Here is a 26,546-nt window from a genome sequence, read left to right as displayed (position 1 = left end):
AGGCCAGCCTGGTCTACAAATCGAGTCCAGGACAGCCAAGGCTACACAGAGAAACCCTGTCTCAAAAAGCCAAAAAAAAAAAAAACCAAAACAAAAAACAAAACAAAAAAAAAAAAAACCAACAAAATAAAATGGAATGGTAGTTAAATTTTAATTTCTGCTAAACTATGTTTTCCTGAGAATTACAACCAGGTCCCAAATATTGCATGGAGTATATCTGAATTAAAAACTAGTCTCCATCTGAAATTCAAGCTGAACTGAATGTTCTGTAAGGCATCTGGCACCTTGTACCTTTTCGATCCTCTGGTCTCTGGCTCCGCTCTCCTGCCACAGGCTCACCCTGTAGGTGCCTGGTCCTTTGGGATAGGAAGGATTCTTGGCTTAGGTTGACACACGAGTGGACAAGATCTTTGGCTCCAGAACAAAGACCCCTGGCAACTACCATGTGACTTTTCACCAGTGTCCCCACCCACCACACTTCCGAGGTTTTTTTTTTCCCCCGAGACAGAGTTTCTCTGTGTAGCCTTGGCTGCCCTGGACTTGCTTCAAACTTACAGTGATCCACCTGCCTCTGCCTCCCGAGTGCTGTCTTCTGAGGTTTTGAAATGGGGTTTCCAGGAGGAGAGGTGGCCTTGGCTGCCCTGGAGAACTGAGCTTCTTCACTGCACCTTCCCAAGGTGGAGCATTTTCACTCAGAGGCTTCCAGTAAGAGGACTGCTGCAGTAGTGGGGCCACAGCTGACTTCAAGTGTCCCTGGGAGCCCTAACATTCTTGATGTCTCCCCCCCTTTTTGTTGTCCATGGGGCAGAACCTACGCAAAGGAAGGAAAGAAAACTGCAATTGCGCTTCTGGGTGAGAGAGCTTGCAGCCCTGGGGACCGGGAGTCCAGAGCGACCTGCAGTGCTATCCGAGGGGATGCTGGTGCAGAGGGGCAGAGGGCCATGAAAAGGCAGCTACTGAACATGCAGGAGTCAGGGCTGGAACTGCTGGGAAGTGGGCTGTTCTGCTGGGGTTTTTTTTTTGTCCTTCAGAGACAGTGGGGTGGGGGGTGGGGGGGAGGGTGTGAGGCAGCATGGCCCAGGTTTCAGGCTCCACCAATCCTTAATGGTGCTGTGATCCTGGCAAATTGCTTAACTGAGGCAAACGTCTCTGTTTCTTTAACTGCAAAGTGGGGCTAATGCTGCCTAGTTATGCAGGAGGCACACAGGGCTGGAGCCAGGGCTGCTGCAACTGTGGTGGTGGTGGTGGAGGAGTTGGCGGTCACATTACCTGGTGGTGGTGTTCCTGTATCTTTCTGAAAATGGCGCTCCCCTGAGGAAAGCTAAACCTCCAAAAGGTCAAAGCCACTGGGCCCTCTTGGAGATTCAGCAAAGAACACAATCTACTCAGACTGCCGTCATTGCAGCTACATTTTATTTGTCGCATTTTTGACAGACGTCTAAATTATACATTGAGCTTTCCACATGACCAAACACCACGTCCCTTCCTTTGATTATCACTTTCAAAAGGGACTATAAAAAAAAAGAACCTTTCGATGGATCACACTGAACCCTGAAACCACATGGAGAGCAGAGCTAAAAATAAAGGAAGAAGTGTCCCGAGGAGGAGAGAGAGGAGAAATCAAAGCCCTACTGTAGATGGAAGTGGAGACATGGGTCCTGGTGAGGGTGACAGTGTCACCCTCCAGGCCAGGCCGGATAAGGAGCGGCCAAAGAGTGAGGGTAGAGCACGGAGTGGCATAAAAATAGCCACCGCTTTAGTCCAGAGGGGAAGAAAGAAATGGCCGAAAGCAGGGGACAGAGGAGGGAGGCAGAGGGCTGCGCTCAGAGCGTCCTGCAGCATCTCAGGCTGTGGACTTTTTCTACCGGGCAGAGCTAACCGCTAGCATAATCGCTGACTTTCAGCTGTGCACCGACATGTTCCCCCAGCTCAGCCCACATCAATGACACCCTTGTTTCCATAGTAACCAAGGGAGAGCGAAGGGGAAAGGGTGTACTGCACTGGGCTCAGGGAATCCAGCCAAAAGCAGCCACACAGGGAGGGTAGGAGGAGGGCTCAGTTTTTCCCACAACTGCTTTGAGTACACACTGTGGACTCTGCCTGCCCTCTGGCCTCAGCCCTCGCCCCCTGCACAATTCAGATGCAATGGTGCGCAGAGCAAAAGTCTTACCAGGGCTCGCTGGGAAAGGGGGGGGGGCATGGGCGGGTCATCCCTTTTCTAGCTTCAGACTCTGTTCTCTGGCCATGGCCACAGGGGGCAGGGGTGGCACGACGAGAGAGGAAATGGGACTTTACAAGCACTTTGTTTTTACAAATGGGAGCTTTCAAACTCTGCATTTTTCAGGCTCCTCTCATCTAGCCCAGGAGCCCCCCCCCCCCAGGGTTCAACAGGCTCACAGGGAAGATAAAAGCCGGTGACAACCACAGTTGTCTCTGGTGTCTCCAGCCGAAAAGCAAACGTGGACATTTACAGAGACTGCATGAGGGCAGGGCAAGTGGCTCTGCCTACTGGCTGGGGCCTGGGGAAGCTTCTTCAGAACGCTTGCTCCCTTTACTTGGTGGTAAGAGACCAAAAATATCCTTCAGCTCCTGCTCTTCCCGAGTCCCCTGCTGCAGCATTCCAAAGCTGGACCTCAAAGCAGCCTTCCGGCCCTTCAGATAACATGCCTGTGCACTATTTGGAAGGAGAAGCAAGTCTCAAGGGCCAAAGCTACATATGCTGGCTGGAGAAGAGGCATTTTTGATTCCTTATAGCTCTGTTTACCACCCTTCAAAGCTAGAGGAATCTGGGTGAGCTTGACACATCAACGGAAGAGATGGCAGTTCCCAGTGGCCGAGCAAGCTGGTTAAGCCCTCACCTTCTTTTGTCTTGCAAGTCCCTACAGGCCTTTCCACTGCAACCCCAGCCACCTCTCCCCAGGCTTTTTAATGGTTTTCATGCCCAGCCACCTTTCAGACTGTCCAAGCCTCTTCCTCTCCAGAGTCCAAATAAGCTGGGTACCATGGAGCAGGGGCTTCCGCCGCACTTCCTGTTTGCTCACACACCATGGCGGGCTTGGAAAGGGCCGCCTCCCAGGATGAGAAGGCAGCTGGCTTCCTTGGACCCACCAGGCATTGGACAGTCTCTTATTTATTCTCTGAAAAGCCCTGAGCTCATGCCCAGAACAGAGTGTAATCCAGGAGCAGGCAATGCTCTGGCCGCTTTCGGGGGTTTAAGGCTGGGATTTCTGAGGGCTCCGGGAGCATGCTCCTTTCAGTATGGGGGGAGGGGGAGGGTGTCTGCCCTGCCTCCCTATCCATGAACAACACATTTTGCTGGAGAGAGGTAGGGGAGCCCAGCATGGGGTGAGTGGCTCCCTGGGCACAACCCTCGCGATCACACCCCATGTTCGCCCGCCTGCCCGACAGCAGATGCTTCCCCACCACCTAGTTGCCAGCACTGTAAAAATTGATCTCTTCTCAAAATCGATCTGCCTGGCTTTTCTCAGTGGAGCAGGTTCACGGCAAAGCTGCATTTATTTTTAAAATCTGATAGCGTCGGCCTATTGTGATCATTTAAACACTGAATTCTTTGAGCTTTAGAAATCCCCTCTATAGGACTACAGTGGAGAGTCAGCTAATCTGAGCCACTGCTCTCTGCTCCACTGAGCTGGAGAAAGCCTGTTTACGCTAGCCTGAGCCCTCGATGTGAGAGCTTTTTAAGGACCTTGTAATTTTTCTGGAATTAAACCTCCCACCTCTCCTTACATTCCAGATGTCATTACAGTCAAAAGTCATAAGAATCTGCTTCCCTGCGTGGCTGGTGGGGGGAGGGGGGGAAGGGCTGGAGTAGGGTTGTTTCTGTGGTGACTTATTTACAAAGACGGTTATTTATTTATTTATTTTTCTTTTTCTGTCAGAAAGTGAGAGTCATACATAGTCTCTTACCTACCTGACAAGACGGTTTAATCATCTGCTACCCTTTACCTCCCCCAGAGGCTGGCTTCCTGCAGGACACACTAAAGCCCTGGCTCAGTTGGGGATGAGGGGGGAAAAAAAAAGGCTCTGCCCAGGCCACCACCAAACATGTTTCCAATCACGGAGGGAGTGAGGGACAGGGCAGTGAGCAGAGAGGCTAAAACTGTACCGCAGCGTAAGGACCTGTTCATTCCTAATCACATGCTCTGAGACATTTAATACTATTTCAATTATGCAGAGGAAATAATATAATTCCTTTATTTGAAAAAAAAAAACGATACTGAACCTCTGAGATCAGTTAAAATCTACTGCTGGAATGGGGACTCTCCTTAAACTGCTGTCCCCTCTTGTCACACAGCTGTGGCTGTGGCTGTGGCGATGGAAAAGCATTTGGTCAGAAAGCAGCAAACCAGTGTTTCTCAGGGCCGAGTTCTGCTCCCGAAGCTCCCGCGTCTCCCTTCGACTCCATTTTATTTCTTCTTTGCATTGACGTTTTTGCAGACCCAGTTCATGCCATCCTTGGAGGGGAATGGGCAGAGAAAGGCAGTGTTAGCTGCAAGCAGGGTCTCCCTGGACTCAGGTGGGAGGGCACTGGGACACCAACTCCAGGGAGGCTGTTGCCCCAGGGCCCACCTGGCAGACCAGGGCTGGTGACCTCTTGGGAGCACAGGAGGGAGAGAGGCACAGGAGGGAGAGAGAGTTAGTCGGCAGCTGAACTTGAGATGAGTCCTCAGAACTCCCTCTGAAAAAATAAACACATCTGCCTGGGTCCAGGACTCCACTGGGGAGCTATCAGGAAAGATTCCAGCCATTTTTGGCTTTTTCTGAAAGCTGACCTTTGCTAGGGCATTAATTCAATGAGCTACCCTTCAGGTCCCCAGCTGTTTACAGTGTGACAGTGTACACTTGGGTTAAATTAAATTTCGTTTTGGATAAACAACCCTCTACAGTGGGGCAGTGGGTGTTACTACACATATATTCATATTCTCTCTCTCTCTCTCTCTCTCTCTCTCTCTCTCTCTCTCTCTCTCTCTCTCCTGTCTCGCCTCTCTCTCTCCTCTCTCCTACAGAGAGGTTTAAAAAGTGGCTTCTTGTTGGTTTAAGCACTATTAAGCAGAAGGACAGAGGGAAACAGACAGGTTCCCTTAAAGGCACAGCGACCTTGAAAGTGTCCTCCTTTAGAAGGCTGGAGAGGGACTGAGGTAAAAAAAAAAAAAAAAGAAAAAAAAAATCCACACAATGCCGACAGCCGCCTGACAGGCAGCACAATCCCTCACAGATCTGCCAGGCCTGTCAGACATGACCTCCTTTTCAACCCCCTCTGGGGCACACCTGGACACACCCCTCCCCAGAGACTCAGACCTTTAAGCATGTGGAAGTTCTCTCAGAAGGACAGACCGGAACTCAGGGTGGGTGGGTCCTGCAGAGTGGATTGCCCGGAGTGTGGGCGTTACATATGTGTGCTATCAGACACACATGACGCCCATACTCCAAACCCCATGTTTCGGGTGGCTGTGGATCTGGCTATAAGACAGCTTACAACAATATCAGCTGACACCCCTGGTCACTGGGACATTAATCCCGTAAACAATACATCACAGCCAAACAGAGTCCCTTTTCTCCTGACTAGCGGTGAAAATCCCACCAGCCGCCATTAGGGCACTTGGGCAGGAGAAGCTGACGGTGTGAAGGAACTGTCTGCTTTGCTGAGATGAGGCCTGGTCTTGGCAGAAAGCCTTCAGGTGGGGAGCACCTGCCTGGGACTGGACAGTGGAGGACCCGGTGAGGGGGACCCCAATGCATTTGATTACAACTGGGTCAGCCTCGCACTCGGAAAAGCCGAGCAATTTCAAAACCGTCTTATGAAAAGGATTCATTTAAAGAGAGCATGTTTAATTTTAGTAGCTAATTGGTTTCTAGGAAGGAAAAAAAAAAAAAGATCACCTGCCAGGAGACAAAAAAAGAGTTTTACACATACAAGAGGGATGAATACAATAACCCTCTCCTCTTGCTCCAAAGCCGAAGAGCTCAGCACAGGTGCAGCACAGACACCCAAAGGTGCCGTCTCAGTCTCAATGATCTTTTCTCTATTATTTATCAGACCAGCTTCTCTGGGAAACCACGAACAGTGCCCCTACAGCATCAGCACCATTTTGTCTTTTTTTTCCCTTGGTTTATGACTGGTCAGGAGGGGAGTTCCTTTTATATCTCACTGAGCATAAGTGTAGGCAAAGAGATAGGGAAAATATTTACTCAGCTGCAGGCATTCAAAGCAGAAGGTGGAGGCGGGAAAGGCCTGCTGAGGGGTGCTGTCCTGCAGATGTCTGCCCACTGTGGCCTTGTTGACAGAGGGTGTTCAGAGGCCAGTACCCATGGCTGTCCCCAGCCTCTGGTGCCATTCTGGCTAGGACTGAGGAGGCCCCTTAAGAGTCACAGCATTTGGGGGGTGGAGGTAGAGGGGAGGAGGGTTATAATCCTCTGTGACAGTACCTCATAAGTCAAGTAAGGGCATGCTTTGTCAAGGAGCCCACTGGAAAGGAAAGATAATAGCATTATCCAAAAACCAAGATGGGAGGGCCCGAACAAGGGACTGGCATGCTGTCTGGTGTATAGTCCAGGCTTGATGTATAGCCTTTAAAATTAATTCCCAAAACCACCCAGTGAAATATGTTATTATTTCCATATTGCAAACAAGGAAATGAAGAACTGGGGGCAGAGGTAGACCATGAAGTGAGCCACTATTCCCCCTGGGGACCATACACCAGCCACCATTTCCCTGTGACTGACGGTGGCAAGAAGGCAGGAGGGAGGGGCCACCTAGTTTTCTTTTTCCTAATGGCTTCCTTCAGGGCAAAGGGACACCTAGAGGGGGGCCCTGTAAGGAACTCAGAGGATGCCTGGCCTGCTGGAATCTAGGCCTGTGGAAGGCTGGACACTGGTGACCTGGGCCACCTCCTGCAGTGGATACTCGATATTTAGGGACAACAAAATCATGAGGAGGAGCCTCCTGCTTCTAGGTTGCTTGTCTGGGGAAAAGGTGGTTTCTTACTTGAAGGAGGCAACTGTGCTGTCCCTGAAGAAGGAAGTGAATTCACAGGTTTATTTAATGGTTGAACCTGTTATTGTTAAGAACTGGTTTGACTGATTTCCTGCACATTTGATCTTCATCACGGGAAAGACTATCTTTGGTGTGAACAGTGTCCCCTTTCCTTTCCTGACCAATCTTGCTGAAACTGAATTTGAATTGATTAGCCTCAACTCACTAATAGGGACTAAAGAGAGACAGGGAACCTCAAACACTGGGCTTTGTGTGGCTTCCTGGAGAGGAAATAAATATCTCCGTGTCTCAGGAATATCCCCGCCTTATCCATGGGTGGCCGTGGTGGTAGCTGCAGTGGTGGTGGAGGTGAAAGAGGTGGTGGTGGCGGTGGTGGTGGCAGCAGACAGGGTGTAAAGCTGCCCATAATAATCATACCCGGAGCCCGAGGGTCAAGGTGCGCTGCCTGCCTATGGGTAGAGCTGGTCTCTGGCTCGCTGCTCTTTTTAATTTGATCTCAGCCCAGTGCATCTATCACTGTTGGGTGGCTGGAAGGAAGCGGTGGTGGCCATGGTTAGTTAGGTGGTGGGCTGGTTTTTAAAGCTAGGCTGACTATGTGGTCACTTCAGTAATTGCTTTAGGATGACAAGGCGCTCAGACTCTTGCTGAGCAATGCTGCCTGCCCCATTGTGCCTTTGGGCCCCCAGGGTCAAGGAGCAGCTGAACACAGCATACATAAAATATAGCTGGCTGTTCTGGTGATAAAGAGCAGGGCACCAGGAAGGGAGCAGATCACATGTCACAGGCTTGCTCTCTTAGTCCACAGAGAGGTCTGTAAATATAAAGATCAACCTGAGGCCCAACCGACAGGTGAGACCCTTCCATGCACACCTGCACTAAGTACGAACTGATCCCAGGCCTAAAAGAAAGATGGGACAGCCCTTTTTAAATACTGAAATTTGGGACAGGGGTGGGGTGAGGAGGATGGTGGGTGGCGTGGGTGCGGGGGGGTGGGGTGGGGTGGGGTGGGGGGTGCGTAGCTCCATGGTAGAATAAAGGGTTAGCATAAACAAGATACCGGGTTCAACATCTACCCCTGCAAAGAAAAGCAAATCACATTGTTAGCAGACTAGGGAAAAGTCCCCGAGATGGAAGAAAAAGAAGCAGAGGCAAGAAGCTGGGCTGCTCCCTCCTCTGATGGAGGCACAGGCCACGCCTCAGCGAGCCGACTGCTGCTGACCCTGAGCACCCTTCCTTTCAGGAGGATGAGGGGAAGGACGGGTGGTAGATGCCAAGTGGAAAAGTGGTTTGGCGTGGTGGCCTGGAGAGCGGCTCCTACCGAAGTCCTGCCTGTTCAAAGGCCTGGGTCAGGCAGGAGACCTGTGATGAAGTCTAGAGGCCAGGGCCACATGGCTGACACCTGCTCTAAAGGGAAATCTAAAGTCACAATAATCACACACACTGTGTTTTAGAAAAAATGTCTCTAAACACTTGAGACTACAACTGCAAGTACAAATGTAGTCTGGGGTGAAATTCACCGCTGCAGGCGGAAGCAGGATGGATTTTCTATAGCTTAAAAAAAAAAAAAATCAAACCCAGATCCTTTGTACACGTCCTAGATGGCCCTTGGAAGGAAACCGACAAGAAGCCCGGTGCCAAATGATACAGTCTAGGAGTCCCTGGCAACCAGGCCCCGCCTCAAGGGCACAGAGGGAGCGTGTTCTCCTGGCAAAAGGGGGTCTGGCTGAGGGAGGTTTAGGCAATTCCTCCCACACATTTTTCACTTTCCCTTTTTTCTGCCTTCACCTGCTTGACGTAACTGGTCTCTTCTGATCACTCCTTCGGACTGAAGGCCTCTCTCTCTGCAGGATGGGGTCTCCAAGATTGATGCCTCTCCTTCAGGGTCTGTGCCCTTTACCTAGTCTCTGCTCCTGACAGTTTCCCATGAAAAACCTGCTTTAATTACATGACGTGATGGCCTCCTAGTCACCATCAATCAGGTAAGGAAAGATTTGCTCCAAACTCTCCTGGTGCCCTCCACAGGCACACGGCCATACACAACAGAGCACAGGTACTGTCCTATAACGAACCACCTAGGTGTGCCTTGAAAATATAAGGTAGAGGGGCTGGAGACTTGGCTCAGTGGTTAAGAGCCCTGTCGGCTCTTCCAAAGGTCCCGGGTTCAATTCCCAGCAACCACATGGCAGCTCACAACTGTCTGTAACTCCAAGATCTGACACCCTCACACTAACGCACATAAATTAAAATTAAATAAAGATATATCTTTAAAAAAAAAAAGAAAAAGAAAATATCAGGTAGAGACTCTTCCCTAGGCCTTCCATCCTAGAGTCCCCACCTGCCACAGTCTCAAATCATATGCTCAAGCCACGGGAAGTAGTGACCTACGCAGTCTGGCCACAGAGGGTATGGCATATCCTCTGGCAGATTTGTGGTTCTTCTCTGGACTTGACCACTGGAATGTTCTTTGTTATCTGCTAGTATGACACAGTTCCCCTAGATCTGTTTGTTGTTATTGTTTATAAATGTTTTGGGCTGGGCGTGGTGGTGCACGCCTTTAATCCCAACACTTGGGAGGCAGAGACAGGCAGATCTCTGAGTTCAAGGCCAGCCTGGTCTACAAATGAGTCCAGGACAGCCAAGGCTACACAGAGAAACCCTGTCTCGAAAAGCCAAAAAAAAAAAAAAAAAAAAAGCTTTACATTTCATTCATTCATTCTTCATCCAGCCACTGTGTCTGTATGTGTGTGTGTGTGTGTGTGTGTGTGTGTGTGTGTGTGTGTGTGTGTGTGTGTGTGTTGAGGGTGGCCACACATGCCATGGCGTATGTACGGAAGACAGACTGCTAGAGTCCTTTCTCTTCTTACACCATGTGGGTTCCAGGGACTGACCTCAGGCCAACAGTTTAGAGGTTAGGTGTACTGAGCCTCCTTGTAGGCCACCAGATGTGTTTTGAGTAAACATGTCTACACATACACAGTGGGACAGCGGCGCTGGCTGGCCTTGAGCACTCACAACTATCATCCAAATCCTGGGCCTTTCCCCCCTCTTCCTTCTCTCAAACTTCCCTACGTTTTCTTTCTGGGTTGCCAAGGAGGTGGTACTAGATATTAGCATGGCAACCACCCGGACAGCCTCTGGGGAGGGCTGATGGGGGAAGGAGGACAAAACTGGGGTTCAGGAAGTGTTAATCATTATGATGCTCAAGTTATATCTGAAAGTGAACCTCAAATAGCTGAATCGTAGTCATTTTCCTAGCAAAGTTCTTAATTTTTAGGGATATTTTAAGCCTTAATTAAGGGTCGTGGAAAGCCTATTCTTTAGCCATGTAATTCTGGAAAGGAATAAAACTGAAGTGATTTTAAAGGTATAAACCAAGAAACTGGCTAAGTGCACAGGGGCGTCATCACCTGAGGGAGGAGCACAGTCAGCGGCTGCCTGGTTGAAAAGAGCTGCCACAGAAGCCTTGTGACCTTTCTCTGGTCCCCAAAGGTTACCATGAAAGGACAATAGAAGACTCTCTCCTTAATTAACATTTTTATTAAATAACCCATTTCAAATAATGGTTAAATTCTCTAAATTTATATCATTCTATTAACCATAATCTAATCTCATTAACCTTGAAATCCCAGTCTTAACTATCCAATTCTATTCACCCTGGTACTATCTACAAACTAATTAAGTGACCTTCAAACTATTTGTCCTCTGTATGAAATCATTTTCTTTGCTCCCAGTTCTTTGCTGGATCTTGCTCTCATTCATATGATTATATTTAATTAATTAATTTATTTATCTCTGTGTGGACAAACTTTTGGGTGTCAGTTCTCTCCTCCTGCCCTGTGGTCCTGGGGAATCAAACACAGGTCATCCATCAGGTTTGGTAGCGATCAACTTTATGCCCTGAGCCAGCCTGCTGACACTGGATCTCTTTTGATGCCATTTCCTGTGCCCCTGGCTGCTGTAGGTCCCTAACAAAAGAAGCACTTTCTTTTTTTAAACCAATAATCAAATTATTGTAATCTCACTTTATTCGAACTGGGATATTATTTACAGGCACCCCTTGCTACTTCCACCCGCAGTGTCTAACTGCCTAGTAGCTTGCATCTTGGCCTGAGGGTCCACAAAGGAGGCTGGGATGAAGCTCACGGGTAGAGAGAGAGAGCACTTGCCTATCATGCTCACTGCCCTGGGTTTGAGTTGCATCTTGGAAGGAAGGAGAGATGGAAGGGAAGAGGCTCTGGAGGGGCTGGAGAGATGGCTCAGAGGTTAAGAGCACCACCTGCTCTTCCAAAGGTCCTGAGTTCAATTCCCAGCAACCACATGATGGCTCACAACCATCTATAATGAGATCTGATGTCCTCCCCTTATTTCTCCCCCCCCCCCCCGGGGGTTTCTCTGTGTAATAGCCTGGCTGTCCTGGAACTCTTTTTGTAGACCAGGATGGCTTTGAACTCACAGATATCTGCCTACCTCTGCCTCCCGAGTGCTGGGAATGCTGAGATTAAAGGTGTGTGCCACCAAGCCAGGTGCGTCCTTGACTTTAATGTCACTGACTCAGTACTCCGCCCCTGTGGCCCCATCCCCATATCCTCAGGTAGGCTGAAGAAACAAGAACCTCACTTTAATTCCAGCTTTGCTTTTTCAAGCTTTCTTTACTCTGGCCAAGAGCAGAGATCACAGTACCATAAGCCTGTGTGCATATGCAGCCTGTTTCTTCTCTTCAGCCCACCTTTTATAGCTCCCAACGCCAGGATGCCCTTGACTTTCTAACACTTGTGTTCTGAGCCATCAAGAAGGGCAGAGTTCCTCATGCTGAAAAAGTTTATGACACAGGAAAGCTTCTGGTCTGGGGCTGTAGCTCAGTGGGTAGAGTGCTTGCCTGCTAATCCAAGGACCTTGGTTCCATCCTTAGCAATGAGAAAACAAGAGATCAAGCTGTCATCTTCTGACCTGTGTCTCACCAATTACCTTGTGCACAACTGGATGTGAGCAAAGTACGGGAATAAGACCTTTCTTTCTTTTTCTCTAGACAGGGGTCTCTTTGTGCAGCCTTGGCTGTCCTAGAACTCACTCTGAAGACCAGGCTGGCCTCGCACTCACAGGGATCCACTTGCCTCTGCCTCCTGAGTCCTGGGATTAAAGGCGTGCGCCACCACGCCCGGCTGATCTTTTCATTCTTATAGAGGGTTGTAATTGAACAAGGTGAAATAAAATGATCAGCATTTACCCATTAGCAACATTCCACATTGTAGCACACTTGGACTGGGTTATAAATTACTCTGAAAAAAATGCTGTTAAATCAAAGGTTTGATAGACAAGCTTGTATATATAAACAATCGCCTATGTGGTAGCAATTTCACAAGGAGAATCTAGAAGAGTGGTCGTCAGTCCCTTTGTAGAGCAGGACTTAGGAAAAAGATTTTTTTTTAACTTATTTTTGAGACAATCTCACACAGCCTAGACTGGTTGAGGGTAACTTTAAATTCCTGATCCTCCTCACTTTAAAGTACTAACAGGCTTGTACTGCCATGCCTACTTTTTCTGCGTATTTTTGTAATGCTGAGATGAACCCAGAACCTGTCATGTTAGACAACTACTCTAGCACTAAGCTATACCCTTAGTCCACATTTTTTCTTTCTTTTTTTTTTTTCTTTTTTTTTTTTTTTCCGAGACAGGGTTTCTCTGTGTAGCCTTGGCTGTCCTGGACTCGCTTTGTAGACCAGGCTGGCCTCGAACTCACAGCGATCCACCTGCCTCTGCCTCCCGAGTGCTGGGATTAAAGGCGTGCGCCACCACGCCCTGCTAGTCCACATTTTTTCAACCTTATAAACTTTTGTATAATTAAAAATGAGGGAAATGCATATTTGAGATAGGATTTTGTGGGACTAGACTCCTGGGCTCAACTGGTCCTCCAAAGTACGGATGCATGCCACAATGCCCAATTTAGAATATAACTTTTAGAATCAGAACCCAGGAAGGAAGGGAGAAGTGACTTGCAGTGGGCCATGGCAGTCATTCCTGTAATCCTAACACTCTGGTCAGAAGAGCAGCCTCAGCTACGTACAGGATTTGAGGTCAGGTTGTCTACAAAACAGCTTGTCTTAGGAACTAAAGAGATGATTCTGTTCTCAAGAGCATCAGTGGCTCTTCTAGAGGACCTCTACGGAGGCCCAGAGCTCTAGTTCTGAGAGATTTTCTTTTAAAGATTTATTTATTATGTATATGGTATTGTATCTGCATGTACCCCTGAATGGCAGAAGAGGGCACCCGATCTCATTGTGGATGGTTGTGAGATGTGGTTGCTGGGAATCGAACTCAGAACCTTTGGAAGAGCAGCCAGTGCTCTTAACCTCTGAGCCATCTCTCCGGCCCAGTTCCAAGGGATTTAACACTGTCTTCTGGCCTTCATGTGAGCAGCATGCAAAGGGGCACACACATATTCACAGACAAAATATCCATACCCATAAAAAAAATGTTAAAATTTACAAAGAGAGACAGTGTCTCAAAACTCCACAACACCAACTCTCCCAAGCTGAGACCTCAGAGGCTGCTCCAGGAGACATTTTGAGGACTTAACTATGGTAATCCCTGGGTTCCAAGGAACCCCAGTATACATATAGTCACGGGGATCTCTGGGGTGCAAGTGTAAGCATGAGGGGACGCTGTCTAGCGCTAACTGTGCACTCAGACCACACAGAGAAGCCGCCGGGCCTATTTTTTTGTAACATAAGGAAAAAAATAAAACCAAACCAAACATGCAGTTACCATGTCAGGACTAAATTAATTCTAGGATGTGATTATCTGCTGGGGACAAAGGCAATCAGATCATTTAAAGACAAATTGGTGTCGATGTCTGAGGCAAGGGAAGAGCACTAGAAGGGAAAATCAAAGGCAAAGAGGCTGCAGGCAGTGGCGAGGGTTCAAATCTCAGGGCTGCAACCCAACGTGCCAAGTTGAGAGCAAAGCAAACGGTCACGCCATTATCCACATACCGTAGGGCAAAGAGGGACGAGGTGACCCTGCAGCAGTGCGGACCAGTCCTCACGGCACTGTCACCGTCCTGGCACACATATCACACGCTTAACATGAGAACTGCTGAGGGTTCTGGGTTATCCTGAAGGGCTGCCTGTGGGGTGTCACTGAGAAGCGGAAGGCTGGTAGGGGGCACCCGAGTGGGAAGTACGTGTCTGTTTTGGAGAATGCAGCCTCTTGGCTGTCTGGGACAGGGCTGTGTTCTGGCCTCAATTAATATTAAACAAGAGGGTGTTCAATTTCCTGGTGTACAGTTCCTTCCTCAGCGCGAAGCACAGGGCTCTGTGTCCACAGAAGCCCCCCCCCCAGTGGGAAATCCATACCAGCAGCTTGAAACAGACACCAAGCCGAGGGCAGGGAGAGCCTTCCAACAGGAGACAGGCGTTTCTAGCTAGCTAGCGCTTTGTATGGCTGCTGAGGGCAATCGCCCTGGGAGTACAGACTTTAGCATCGTGTGGTATCTCGATGTAGCTGTCAAGCAACCCCAGAGTCGTCCCCTCAGGCCTCCCCGGGTGAGCAAAGGATGCTGAGGGCACGGGGCTGGTCCTCCCATAGAATGCTTCCGCACTATCAGCATGGTTTTTAAACAAACAGGAACCAACTTCCTTCCATGCCCTTCACTTGCTAGAGTGGTTCATCTGCCAATCAAAGGCCATTAGCTTCATATATTTTTCTGTCTAGAGCAGTGGTTCTTAACCTTCCTGATGCTGTAACCCTTTAAATCAGTTTCTCATGTTGTGATGACCCCCCCCCCAAGCATACAATTATTTTGTTGCTACTCCTTAACTGTAATTTTGTTAATGCTATGAATTGTAATGTAAATATCTCTGTTTTCTGCCGGTCTCAGGCAAGCCCTACGAAAAGGTTGTTTGACTCCCAAAGGGGTCACGACCCACAGGTTGGGAACCACCGGTCTAGATCAACCCTATCAGTGAGGTAAACTGCTTTAGTGAGCTGCCACGTTGAGAGGGAACAAAGCCTTGCCACCGTCTCACCTGGACTCCCTCGCCTGTGAGCGCTGAGCAGGACTGAATCTGCCAGACACGGTCCCGGATGGTGTGTAGGTTTAGCCCTTCTGCAATCTCAGAGGCCGGGGCTGCTGTGAGCAGGTCCTGCTTGTTAGCAAAGATGAGCACTGGCACGCAACTTAGCTTTTCCTCCTCCAGTAATTCCGTTAGTTCCTGGACCGTTGTGGGGGTGGAAGGGAGGAGAAAGAGAAGATTGAGAACTGTGATGTTTAACTTTCTTTTTTCTTTCTTTCTTTCTTTTTATTTATTTTATTTTATTTTTGGTTTTTCGAGACAGGGTTTCTCTGTGTAGCCCTGGCTGTCCTAGACTCACTTTATAGACCAGGCTGGCCTCAAACTTACAATGATCCACATGCCTCTGCCTCCCAAGTGCTGGGATTAAAGGCATGCGCCACCACCACCTGGCTTTTTGTTTTGTTTTTGTTTTTTGAGACATGGTTTCTCCATGTAGTGCTGGCTGTCTTGGACTTGCTTTTAGACCAGGCTGTCCTCGAACTCGCATTAATCTGCCTGCCTCTGCCTCCCAAGTGCTGGGACTAAAGGTGTGTGTCACCACACTTGACTTATCAGCAGCAACTTTCAAGGCTTGGACCTGTGGGAGATTCCCTAGCAAATTTCTGGGCTCAAGCTAGGGATGCTGACTACAGAAAGTTGGAGCCAGCATCTAGGAACCACTTTTAGTAGCCTCCCCAGTGACTGTGTTCTAAGTGACTCATAGGTCGCTAAGAAACATCCTGAGAGATGCTCTTTAAGGAAGAACATAAGCAGAGGTCAGAGGTCAGAGATCTCAGGCTTATTTAAGGATGCCACCTGCAAATAGCTTTGTAAATTTTTCCTCTGGTGCTGGGGTTGAACCAAGGCCCTTAAACATGTTAAGCAAGGGTCTCTCACTGAGCTACACCCACAGGCCCACAAATAACTTAGTGTGTGTGTGTTTACACGTATGAATGTACAAGACAACAGTAGAGGTAATTGTGTCCATTAATGTCTAGCTCCAAAGCATGCATCTGTGCATCAACCAATGTTCCCGAAATATCTGGAAGAAACCAGACCTTTACTCGTCCCCTCGGTCATAGGCAGAACTCCAAAGTGTATATTAATTCTGCCTGTAGCAATTTCAAATGAGTATGTACACTTACCGTAGGGACAGGCTCCATCTCTTTCCCACTAAGCTCACACTTTAGATACTCTAAAACATTCAGCTTTGATTGGAACACTTGGGAGGCAGAGGCAGGTGGATCTCTGTGAGTTCGAGGCCAGCCTGGTCTACAAAATGAGTCCAGGACAGCCAGGGCTACACAGAGAAACCCTGTCTCATAAAACCAAAAAGAAAAAAAGAAAAGAAAGGCATGCTTGATCTGGGTGCAGAAATGTTGGCCTGTATCCAATGGCGGAAGTCTCCATGCTTCTGTTCTTTGTCTTGGAAAGTGGGTTGAGGACTCTCCAGACTCTCGGAGACAGTATATCTCCCTTCGATGCCCCAGTGACTGCTGTCCTGGACTCACGCCATAGACCAGGCTGGCCTCGAACTCATAGAGATCCACCTGCTTCTGCCTCCCGAGTGCTGGGATTAAAAATGTGCGCCACCACATGCGACCCCAAATACGTTTTTCTAAGAGATTCACTTTATCCCTGCTGCTCCTGCTGGTGACCTCACTTTGTGTTCCATGGTCCAGGGCCAGCGCTGCTCTGTGTGTGACTGTGTACACAGACCACATCATCTAAACACGCTGACATGTCCTCTTCACTCAAAGCTATATTTGAGTTCAAGGTTGACCTTGTCTCCTGGCTTGAAAATGAGTAGCTTGGGCTGGAGAGATGGCTCAGAGGGTAAGAGCACTGACTGCTCTTTCAAAGGTCATGAGTTCAATTCCCAGCAACCACATGTTGGCTCACAACCATGTATAATGTAATCTGTATACATAATAAATAAATAAATAAATCTTAAAAAAGAAAAAAAAGAAAAAAAAAAGAAAATGAGTAGCTTAGTTTTGGCTTGTATCTTCTCTCTCTCTCTCTCTCTCTCTCTCTCTCTCTCTCTCTCTCTCTTTTTTTTTGGTTTTTCAAGACAGGGCTTCTCTGTGTAGCCTTGGCTGTCCTGGACTCGCTCTGTAGTCCAGGCTGGCCTCAAACTCACAGCCATCCACCTGCCTTTGCCTCCCAAGGGCTTGTATCTTCTTATTCATCTGAATTTTCCAAAGTTTGGTCAATTACTCTAGGTCAATTAAGTATTGAGAAGTGTAAATAGGGGGCTGGAGAGAAGGCTCAACAGTTAAGAGCATTGGTTGCTCTTCCAGAGGACCAGGGTTCAATTCCTAGCACTCACATGGCAGCTCACACTGTCTGCAATTCCTGCTTCAGGGGATCTGACGCCCTCATTCAGACACACATGCAGGCAGAACACCAATGGACATAAAATTAGTAAATAAATAAATAGTAAATAGAAATGCTCAGTGTGGTGTTCCTAAGGTCATTTCTACAGTCTGGGAAGAACCCAGAAGGGCTTTGGGGTGTGGTGAAAAGTTCTACCTGCTTATGTCTTATCTCTTCAATTTGATTACCCTAAAAGGCTTCTGTCAAAGGGCAGTGTGAAAGACTCACCCCTGATTTCTTTTTGGACAGCTGGTATTCTTGTCTGCTCACCAGATGCCTCTCTTCTTTGAACTGTAATACTTAACGAAAGGCACTCTCTTCCCTAACCCATACTTTCAGGTAGATTAATGAACACCCAGTGTTTTGGGAAAGAGTTCAACATAAGAATCATTTACCTGACCCGTCTCTTCAAACCTTTTTCTGTCTGCACTGTCAATGACATATATCTGCAAAGGAAAACAAGAAAGTTACTTCAATAAACAGACACAGAAAGAGAAGGAGTAACTTTTACAAAAAACAGAAGGCCCTCAGTCAAGAGTTCAGATTAACCCGTTGTATAGAACAGACCGGCAACCCTCACCTCGCCTGTGGAAGCAAAGTACCCGTGGATTAACTAAGGATGCCCAAAACACAGCCAGGGAAGCGCCCAAGCCCAGAAACCAGGGATGGTGTTTGGCAGCATCTGCAGTCCTATACTCCTGGGACATCGGTTCCCTGAGAGTACCATTTATAGTATTACTTCTGTGCCTTCCCTGGTTGCTGGGATGTCACGACTGAAGTCTAGAAACAGATGGGCAAGCTATGCTAGGAGATAATGCTTTTGTTTGTTTGTTTTGAGACAGAGTATCCTGTAGTCCACGCTGACCTTGAGTGGCTAGGCAGTGAAGGATGACCCTGGTATTTTGATCCTGTCTCTACGTGCTGGTCACACTGTTTTATGGGGTGCTCGTAGCCATATATGAATGCTAGGCAGGTACTCCACCATGTCAGCCACATCCGCAGCAGAAAGAAAACCTGAGGCTCGCTGTAAGTTATGAGTTTCAAGCCTCCCCCTCTACCCATGCATTTTAGTTACTACATAAACAACCCTGCGCAATAAGGAAGACGAAGCTTAGAACGAGAATGAAAAAAATCACCCCACATAGCTTCCAAACACATCACCATTTAAATTTCCTCCAGGAAGTTCCACCCAGCCAGGTGTGGTGGCACGTTGTAATGGCGGCGCTGTGGAGGCTGAGGCAGAGGGATTGCTATGAGAAGGAGGCTAGTTTAGGCTAATTTCAAACCCACTCTTTTTTTGTTTGTTTGTTTTTGAGACAGGGTTTCCCTGGGTAGCCTTGGCTGTCTAGGACTCACCTTGAAGACCAGGCTGCCCTCGAACTTACAGAGATCCACCTGCCTCTGCCTCTTGGAGTATTGGGATTAAAGATATGCGCCACCACACCTGGCTTTCTTTCCTAAGTCTTTTTTTTTTTTTTTAAGATTTATTTATTTATATGAGTATGTATGGTTGCTCTGTTTTCATGCACACCAGAAGAGGGAATCAGACACCATTACAGATGGTTGTGTACCTCCATGTGGTTGCTGGGAATTGAACTCAGGACCTCTGGAAAAGCAGCCAGTGCCCTTAACCACTGAGCCATCACTCCAGCCCCATCTTTCCTAAGTCTTTTTTTTCCCCTAAGTCTTAATAAACAAACTTAAAAAGACAATTAGAGGTAAAATTTTGTATTTTAAGCCGGGCAGTGGTGGTGCATGCCTTTAATCCCAGCACTTGGGAGGCAGAGGCAGAGGCAGGTGGATCTCTGTGGGTTCGAGGCCAGCCTGATCTATAAAGTGAGTCTAGGACAGCCAAGGCTACATTACACAGAGAAGCCCTGTTTCAAAAAAAAAATTTTTTTTTTTTTGTATTTTAAACACTTTGTTTATTTTATACATTTGAGTGTTTTGTCTACATATATGTCTGTGTGTCCCATGTGTAAGTAATACTCACAGAGGCCACAGAGGGTGGAGGTCTCCTAGCACTGGAGTAGAGATGGTTGTGAGCTGCCATGTGGGTGCTGGTAAATGAACCTAGGTCCTCTGCAAGAGTGGTCAGGACATCTCTTGAGCCACCCCCCCGCTTCTTTTCAAGACAGGGTTTCTCTGTGTAACTGGCTGTGCTGGACTTGCTCTGTACACCAGACTGGCCTTGAACTCAGAGATTCACCTGCCTCTGTGAGTCTGGGATTGAAGGTGTGTGCCCCACCTTTTAAAAACATACCACCACTGGGCATAATTTTAAAAATCTTTTAAAAATTAACATTGTTTGTTGCTTGGTGATATAAACCAGCAATCCCACCATTTGGGAGGCTGAGGCAAGAGGATCAAGAATTTGAAGTCAGCCTGAGCTACATGTACTGTAAGTGCTAAGTTTGAGGTCTGCCTAGGTTATATAAGACTTTGTTTTGTCTCAAAAAAAAAGAAAAAAAGAAAACAAACTTAACATTGTTATTATTCAGCTAATAGCATAGTGGAACAGAAACCAGGGCTGGAGAGATGGCTCAGCAGTTAAGACCATTGACTGCTCTTCCAGAGAACCCAGGGTCAAATTCCAGCAACCAGGTTGGAGAGAAGGCTCAGAGGTTAAGAGCACTGCATGCTCTCCCAAAGGTCCTGAGTTCAATTCCCAGCAACCACATGGTGGCTCACAGCCATCTATAATGAGAGTTGGTGCTCTCTTCAGGTGTGCAGGTATACACGCAGGCAGAACACTGTATACATAATAAATAAATAAATATTTAAAAAAAAATCCAGTAATCACATGGTGGCTCACAACTGTCTGCTACTCCAAGATCTGACACCCTCACACAGAGACACATGCAGGTAAAACACCAATGCACATAAAATTAAAAAATAAAATAAAAGAAGACTCAGTGTTAGTGCATGATTAGTGGACTGTGCGTGTGCCACAGATGTCCTATACTGATTCAGTAAGTCATCGTGCAGAGCACATGTGGTGCATGTGTATTTTGTTTGTTTATTTATTTATATTTAAATTAAATAAAATTTAAATTTATTTAGTTATGCATGTTGGGGCTCAGGGATTGTTATTGTTGATTTGGTTTGCTTTTTGCTTTTTTTTTTTTAAGATTTATTGTTTATGAGTGCCTTATCTGCAGAAGAGCGGATCAGATCTCATTATAGATGGTTGTGAGCCACTACATGGTTGCTGGGAAATGAACTCAAGCCCTCTGGAAGAGCAGGTGGCACTCTTAACCACTGAGCCATCTCTCCAGCCCTTGCTTTGGTTTTGAGACAGGGTTTTTTTTTCTTTCTTTCTTCTTCTTTCTTTCTTTCTTTTGAGAAAGGGTTTCTCTGTGTAGCCTTGGCTGTCCTGGACTCTTTGTAGACCAGGCTGGCCTCAAACTTATACTGATCTTCCTGCCTCTGCCTCCTGAGTGCAGGGACTAAAGGTGTGCACCATCACGCCTGGCCTGAGGCAGGGTTTCTTTACATAGCCCTAGCTTTCCTGGAACTCACTAAGTAGACACAGAGATCTGCCTATTTCTACCTCCCAAGTGCTGGGATTAAATATGTCTGCCATCAGGCTTTTTTATTTTTTGAGACAAGAGTTTCTCTGTGTAGCCTTGGCTGTCCTGGGAACAAGCTCTGTAGACCAGGCTGGTCTCAAACTCACAGCCAGCTGCCTGTCTCTGGCTCTGGAGTGCTGGGATTAAAGGTGTACACCATCACTGACTGGCTTTAATTTTTTAAAAAAATCATGTGCGTATGTGCGTATGTGCGTATGTGGACCGTGTGTGTGTGTATACCTGAGGAGGCCAGGTGTCATATCACCTGGGGCTGAAGTTACAGGCAGCTGGCGAGCCTGCTGACGTGGGTGCTGGGAATTGAACTCACGTCCTTCTGGAAGAATAATACATGCTCTTAACCCTGGGGCCACCTCTCCAGCCTGGGGCCCAATCACACTATAAATACAGAGTTAGAAAGAATGACTGTGATGGGAGAATAAACAGAATTACCTTTGAGTCTACGGTTTAATTAGGAAGCCTATGACTGAAGCCACAGTTCAGGACATGAGGGAGGGAAGGAAAGCCAGGTGACTGTTGGGAGAATGTTCCAGAGCCAGAGTGCAGCCTGAAGGGTGTGTGCAGGCCACTGAGCAAAACTAAATTACAAAGGAGGAGGAAGTGTGCTAGGGCCAAAGGTGGTGAGGAAAGCTGAGGTGGGGAAAGAGGAGGCCATTTGCTATGATAAAAAAGAGAAACCAGAGGCAGCATTACGAAGCTGGGTCTACACTTGAACGAGGGAGAAAAGAGACCCTGCAACTGTCCTCTGACCTCACAGGTGTGCCAGGGCAAGCATGGACCCAGCGACAAACAAATGTAAGGGAAGAGAAACAGAGACCATTGAGACAGGAAAGCAAGCAAGTAGAGACGTTTTTCAAGAGCCGACCAGGCAAACACCAGCGAGCCAGAGGCTGAGCCCCAGACAGCTTCTGTTGACCAAGTATCTGCCGTTCTTTCCCGACATGAAACCTCACTTAGTGTGTTTGCCACCAGGCTCCAAACACAGCAACTCCTCCTCGTACATAGCTTTTGTCTGTATGGAACACTGCTACACAAAAATCCTAGGATCAAATCTAGGAAGTAATGATTTTTAAGAGCCAAGGGGGGGGGAGTGGGGGGGGGGGAAGGAGTAGGGGTTAACAGGCACAAACTGGTCTCCAGGACCCCTCCCAAGTGTGCTTCCTGCTCCTCTTCTCCGTGCACTCACTGTCTGCTTCTTTCTAGGCCCGAGAGACCTGGCTCTTTTATTTGTTCAGTGCCCTGAGTATGTTCCTGTGCAGTCACGCCAAGAGTTCTCTCTCTCTTTTAGTTTTTAGTTTTAATTTAGAACAAACTGATTAGTAATAATTTTTTAATGGTCTCTAGCCAGGAAGTATCAGAGAAAGTTTAAGTATTTGTGCTTCTGACCTTAACTTGATAGAGATCTTCAAATAGCAAGTCATAAAGCCTAGCTAGTCTACAGCAAGGTTATAATCCCAGCGTGCAGAAAGCTTAAGTGACGTCACATCACAGGTGTTCTTGTTTGTTTGGTTTTGGCAGTCGCTTTTGAATTCTCATTAGGTTGTGGGAGGACTGAGAAGATTCCTTTATTAGACTTAGGGCAGCTCTGGCTCTTGGGGGGGAGGGGGGTGGGGGACGGACGTGGTTCCTCCCCATCCAGATGCTCCTCCTCCCTCCTGCTGCTCCTCCTCTCTCACTGCTGCTCCTCCTCCCTCCTGTTGCTCCTCCTCTCTCACTGCTGCTGCTCCTCCCTCCTGCTGCTGCTGCCACCTTTTGGCCATTTTATTGCTTCTCCAGAGGGCAGGAGGCAGAGAGGTGACAAAGGAGGAGTGTGGCTACATTTAAGAAGAGCTGACCCTAACCCTAAGAGGACAAGGAAACTGATAGATCAGGTGTCTGCATAACGTAGGGTTTTCAGCCACTGATGCTTTGGGCCCTCTTGTAGCACCAATAGGGAAGCAGGAGAGAGACAGCTATTTTAAGGCATCGGACACCCATCCCTCCTGAGGCCCACTGTCTCTGTCTCTTTGTTGCTCCCTCCTCCTCCCTCTCTATTCCTCTCTGAGACAGGGTCTCAACTACACAACCTTGGCTGGTCTGGTTTCCTGGAGACCATCCACCTGCCTCTGCCTCCCAGAGTGCTGTGGTTAAAGGTGTGTGCACTACCATAGCAGGCTATCAAGGAAAGGAAAGAGTGCGCTATCTCCTCCCTTCCATCATATTTGTAGACCAGGCTGGCCTCGAACTCACAGAGACCTGCCTGCCTCTGCCTCCTGAGTGCTGGGATTACAGGGCTGTGGCCCTGCACCTGGCTCAATTCTTCTTTTTTTTTTAAAGTTACTTCCATAAATTCTTCAGCTGAAGTAGGATGTTCTCAGCATCTCTGCCCCAGAGAATAACCCTGACTCTCCAAACCCCTAGAGAGCCATCGCATGCTCTGAAGAGAGGGCCGGCAAAGTTCCGTGACCAGGCAGCAGTAAACACTGCTCTGTGGTCCCAGCAGCCTCATTCACAGCCACAGAGCCAAGCTGCTGCTGTGAAAAAGCAACTGCGGGGACCCCGAGAACAAACCCAAGTGACCGGGTTCCAACAGGGCTTCATTATGGACACCAAAATTTACATTTCACATCATTCTTGAGTGTCACAAAACAATATTTTGCTCTTGTTTTTTCCAAACCTCTTCAAAAACATAAAAACCATTCCAGCTCACAAGGCTACACAAACACAGGAGGCAGGCTCCATCGATCTGTCCACCTGTGTTCCAAAGCTACATTTTACCACAGCACTCTAGAGAGAATTGAAAAGATTTAACCAGGCAGCGAAATGTGTCAAGCTTCAGCCCTGCTCCTGCAGCGGTATGGCGGCGGCCAGCGTTAATAGGTCTTTTTCAACTAACAATGAAAGACTATTAAACCCAGACAAACACACAGAATCTGTCAACCTGCTCAGGGCTGCTATGAGCCGGGCAGGCAAGCAGAGCTGCGTCTCAAGGCTGTGCATTTGGAGCCCTAGGTGGGGGATGGGACACTCAGCTGCTTTCCAAAACCTGCGTGTTCTCCCATGGCACGGGAGAATACCGAGGCTGACTCTCAACCCTAAATATTATCTTCTCCAAGAACACACCATCGCCGAAAGGTCGCTCTGATGTTTGCTGGGGTCTTGCCATTCCTGGGTACTCACAGCTAATGAGAGTGTGGGACCCGGGCTTCTGTCACACACTGCCATCTACCTCCAAGAGGGTAGAGCTTATGGATTGAGATTACTCTTATGTGTAGAACTGAGAGTTCTGAGACCTTCTGGAGTACTGGTGTCCTTACATACTGCTCTTCTCTGAGCATGTCATCTAAGGCACCTTACCTGCTCCCCACCCCCACCCCCAATTTTATCTTTTTTTTTTTTTTACCATTTTTTAAAATTAATTTGTTCATATTACATCTCGATTGTTAGCCCTTCCCCTGTTTCCTCCCATTCTTCCCTCCCTCCCACTTCCCCCCTTCTCCCCTCCCCTATGTCTGTGATTGAGGGAGACCTCCTCCCCCTATATATGCTCTAAGATTATCGAGTCTCTTCTTGGTAACTTGCTAACCTTCCTCTGAGTGCTGCCAGGCCTCCCCATCCAGGGGACGTGGTCAGAAAAGGGGCACCAGAGTTCGTGTGAGAGTCAGATCTCACTCTCCACTCAACAGTGGAGAATATCATGTTCGTCGGCTAGGTCTTGGTAGGGGTTCGAAGTTTACTGCCTATTTCTCCTTGGCTGGTGCCTTAGTTTGAGGAGGACCCCAGGACCCAGATCTGCCTGTCATAAAGTTCTTCTTGTAGGTTTCCAGGACCCTGTGGGTCCTACTATTTCCCCATTCTTCCATGCTACTCTCGCCTAAAGTCCCAATAGGATGTCCTCTCCTCTGACCCACTAGACATAACTCTGGCTGGCCTTGAACTTGATAAGTAAACCAGGCCGGTCCTGAACTCACAGAAATCTGTTTGCCTCCCAGAGTACTGGAATTACATCTAGACTTTTTGTTTGCTTGTTTTTTGTTTGTTTTCCTTTGTTTTTGAGAGAGGATTTCTGTGTAGCCCTGACTGTCCTGGAACTCTCTCTTTAGATCAGGCTGGCCTCGAACTCACAGAGACCTGCCCACTTCTGCCTCCCAAGTGCTGGGATTATAGGCATATGTCACCATTTCTGGCTAGGTTAACAACTCAAAATAGCTTCAGGAAGTCCTTGAAACTGAACAGACTTGCTAGGCGCATCCATGCCAGGGTAAGCAATAAAAGCTGAAGGTCTCTCTCAGAGAAGGAACTTCTGAAGCTGAATGAACTACAGAGACCACTCAGATAACCCAAGTTGCAAAGAAGACTTCAAACAGCCAAAGTGCATAGAAGGCTCTGAGACCAGGCCAGTTGCCTGGCAGAAGCAGAAACAGCTGGCTTGGAGTCATTTCGGGCTCTGTAAAGTAACCCCTCGCCCATACTTCTGTTGCTGGTTCACCAAGTTTGCCTTTGATGGTTACACTTTGGTCTGTTGTGGTGCCTATCTGGGGTGAGTAGATGTCTCTCCCCCCAGGTAATGGTTTTTTTTTTAATGTTTTAAAAATTTATTATGTACACAGCATTCTGCCTGCAGCCCAGAAGAGATGGTTGTGAGCCACCATGTGGTTGCTGGGAATTGAACTTATGACCTTTGGAAGAGCAGTTAGTGCTCTTAACCTCTGAGCCATCTCTCCAGCCCCTCCCCAGGTAATGTTTTTGTCACACAACATAACTGGCACCTGGACAGGGACAGGGTAGAACTAAAGATGAGTTGGGGAGTGAGTGCAAGGTCCTGGCTGTGTGTAGCAAGACATGCGAGTGAGGCTGGGAAGCTTGAGCGGGGAAAATCTGTGCAGGAAATTCTGATGCGGCTGTCCTTGCTGGTGTGGTGTGTTAATGTGCTTCTGTGCTGACAGCAGCTGCATGGTTCTGACTCCGGGAAAGGAGACATGCAACTAAGGCTGAACCATCAGGACCAGAAGTGGGGGAATCCCAGATGGCAGTCTTCATCTGGGTACTGGTCCACCAAAGGGAATACAGAGATGTCCTAAAAACAGCCAAAGGTTTAGAGGAAATTTTATAGTCTTAGAGATTAATGCACAAGGGTCGAGATGGCTGACAAGCAGCAGTACAGGTTGCCTGGCCACTGTTGTGTAGTTAGAAATGCATCTGAGGCCAAGAAGGCAGCCAAGTAGGAGCTTGTTGGTGTAAAGGGCGATGCAGCAACATTCTCCATGTCAGCTTCTAAGCAGGCAAGTGAATTAGACAAATGAGGATGAGGTGAGGTGAGGTGCTGGCTTGCTTCTCATGGTTTGCAGGCCAGAAGGAAAAGAGTGCTGGTTAGACCCATGTCAAAAGCCCTTCCTAGGATCCAAGACCTTAGAACTCACAAGAAAATTCAGAAAGCCTGTTAAAAGCAATGAAAGACACCCAAGGGGCCTATCTTTAGGGAGGGGAGAGAGAGAGAGAGAGAGAGAGAGAGAGAGAGAGAGAGAGAGAGAG

At 47.9% G+C, this 26,546-nt stretch overlaps 1 protein-coding gene across 1 annotated transcript in view; it reads right to left on the bottom strand.

Moving 5' to 3' along the window:
* Positions 1-1,391: 1,391 nt before the first annotated feature.
* ARL3 (ARF like GTPase 3) overlaps positions 1,392-26,546 on the bottom strand; it is a 55,535-nt gene continuing 30,380 nt past the window's right edge. The window contains exons 4-6 of the mRNA XM_084749267.1: positions 17,841-17,891; positions 15,040-15,225; positions 1,392-4,475 (exon numbers count right to left, since the gene is read on the bottom strand). Of these exons, the coding sequence (XP_084605393.1) occupies positions 4,428-4,475; positions 15,040-15,225; positions 17,841-17,891 (285 nt within the window). The 3' untranslated portion in view covers positions 1,392-4,427. The remainder of the gene's footprint in view (positions 4,476-15,039; positions 15,226-17,840; positions 17,892-26,546) is intronic.

This window comes from Acomys minous, assembly GCF_964271855.1.
Source record: "Acomys minous genome assembly, chromosome: 2".
Lineage (NCBI taxonomy): Eukaryota > Metazoa > Chordata > Mammalia > Rodentia > Muridae > Acomys > Acomys minous.
This window is presented reverse-complemented; position numbering and strand designations above follow the sequence as displayed.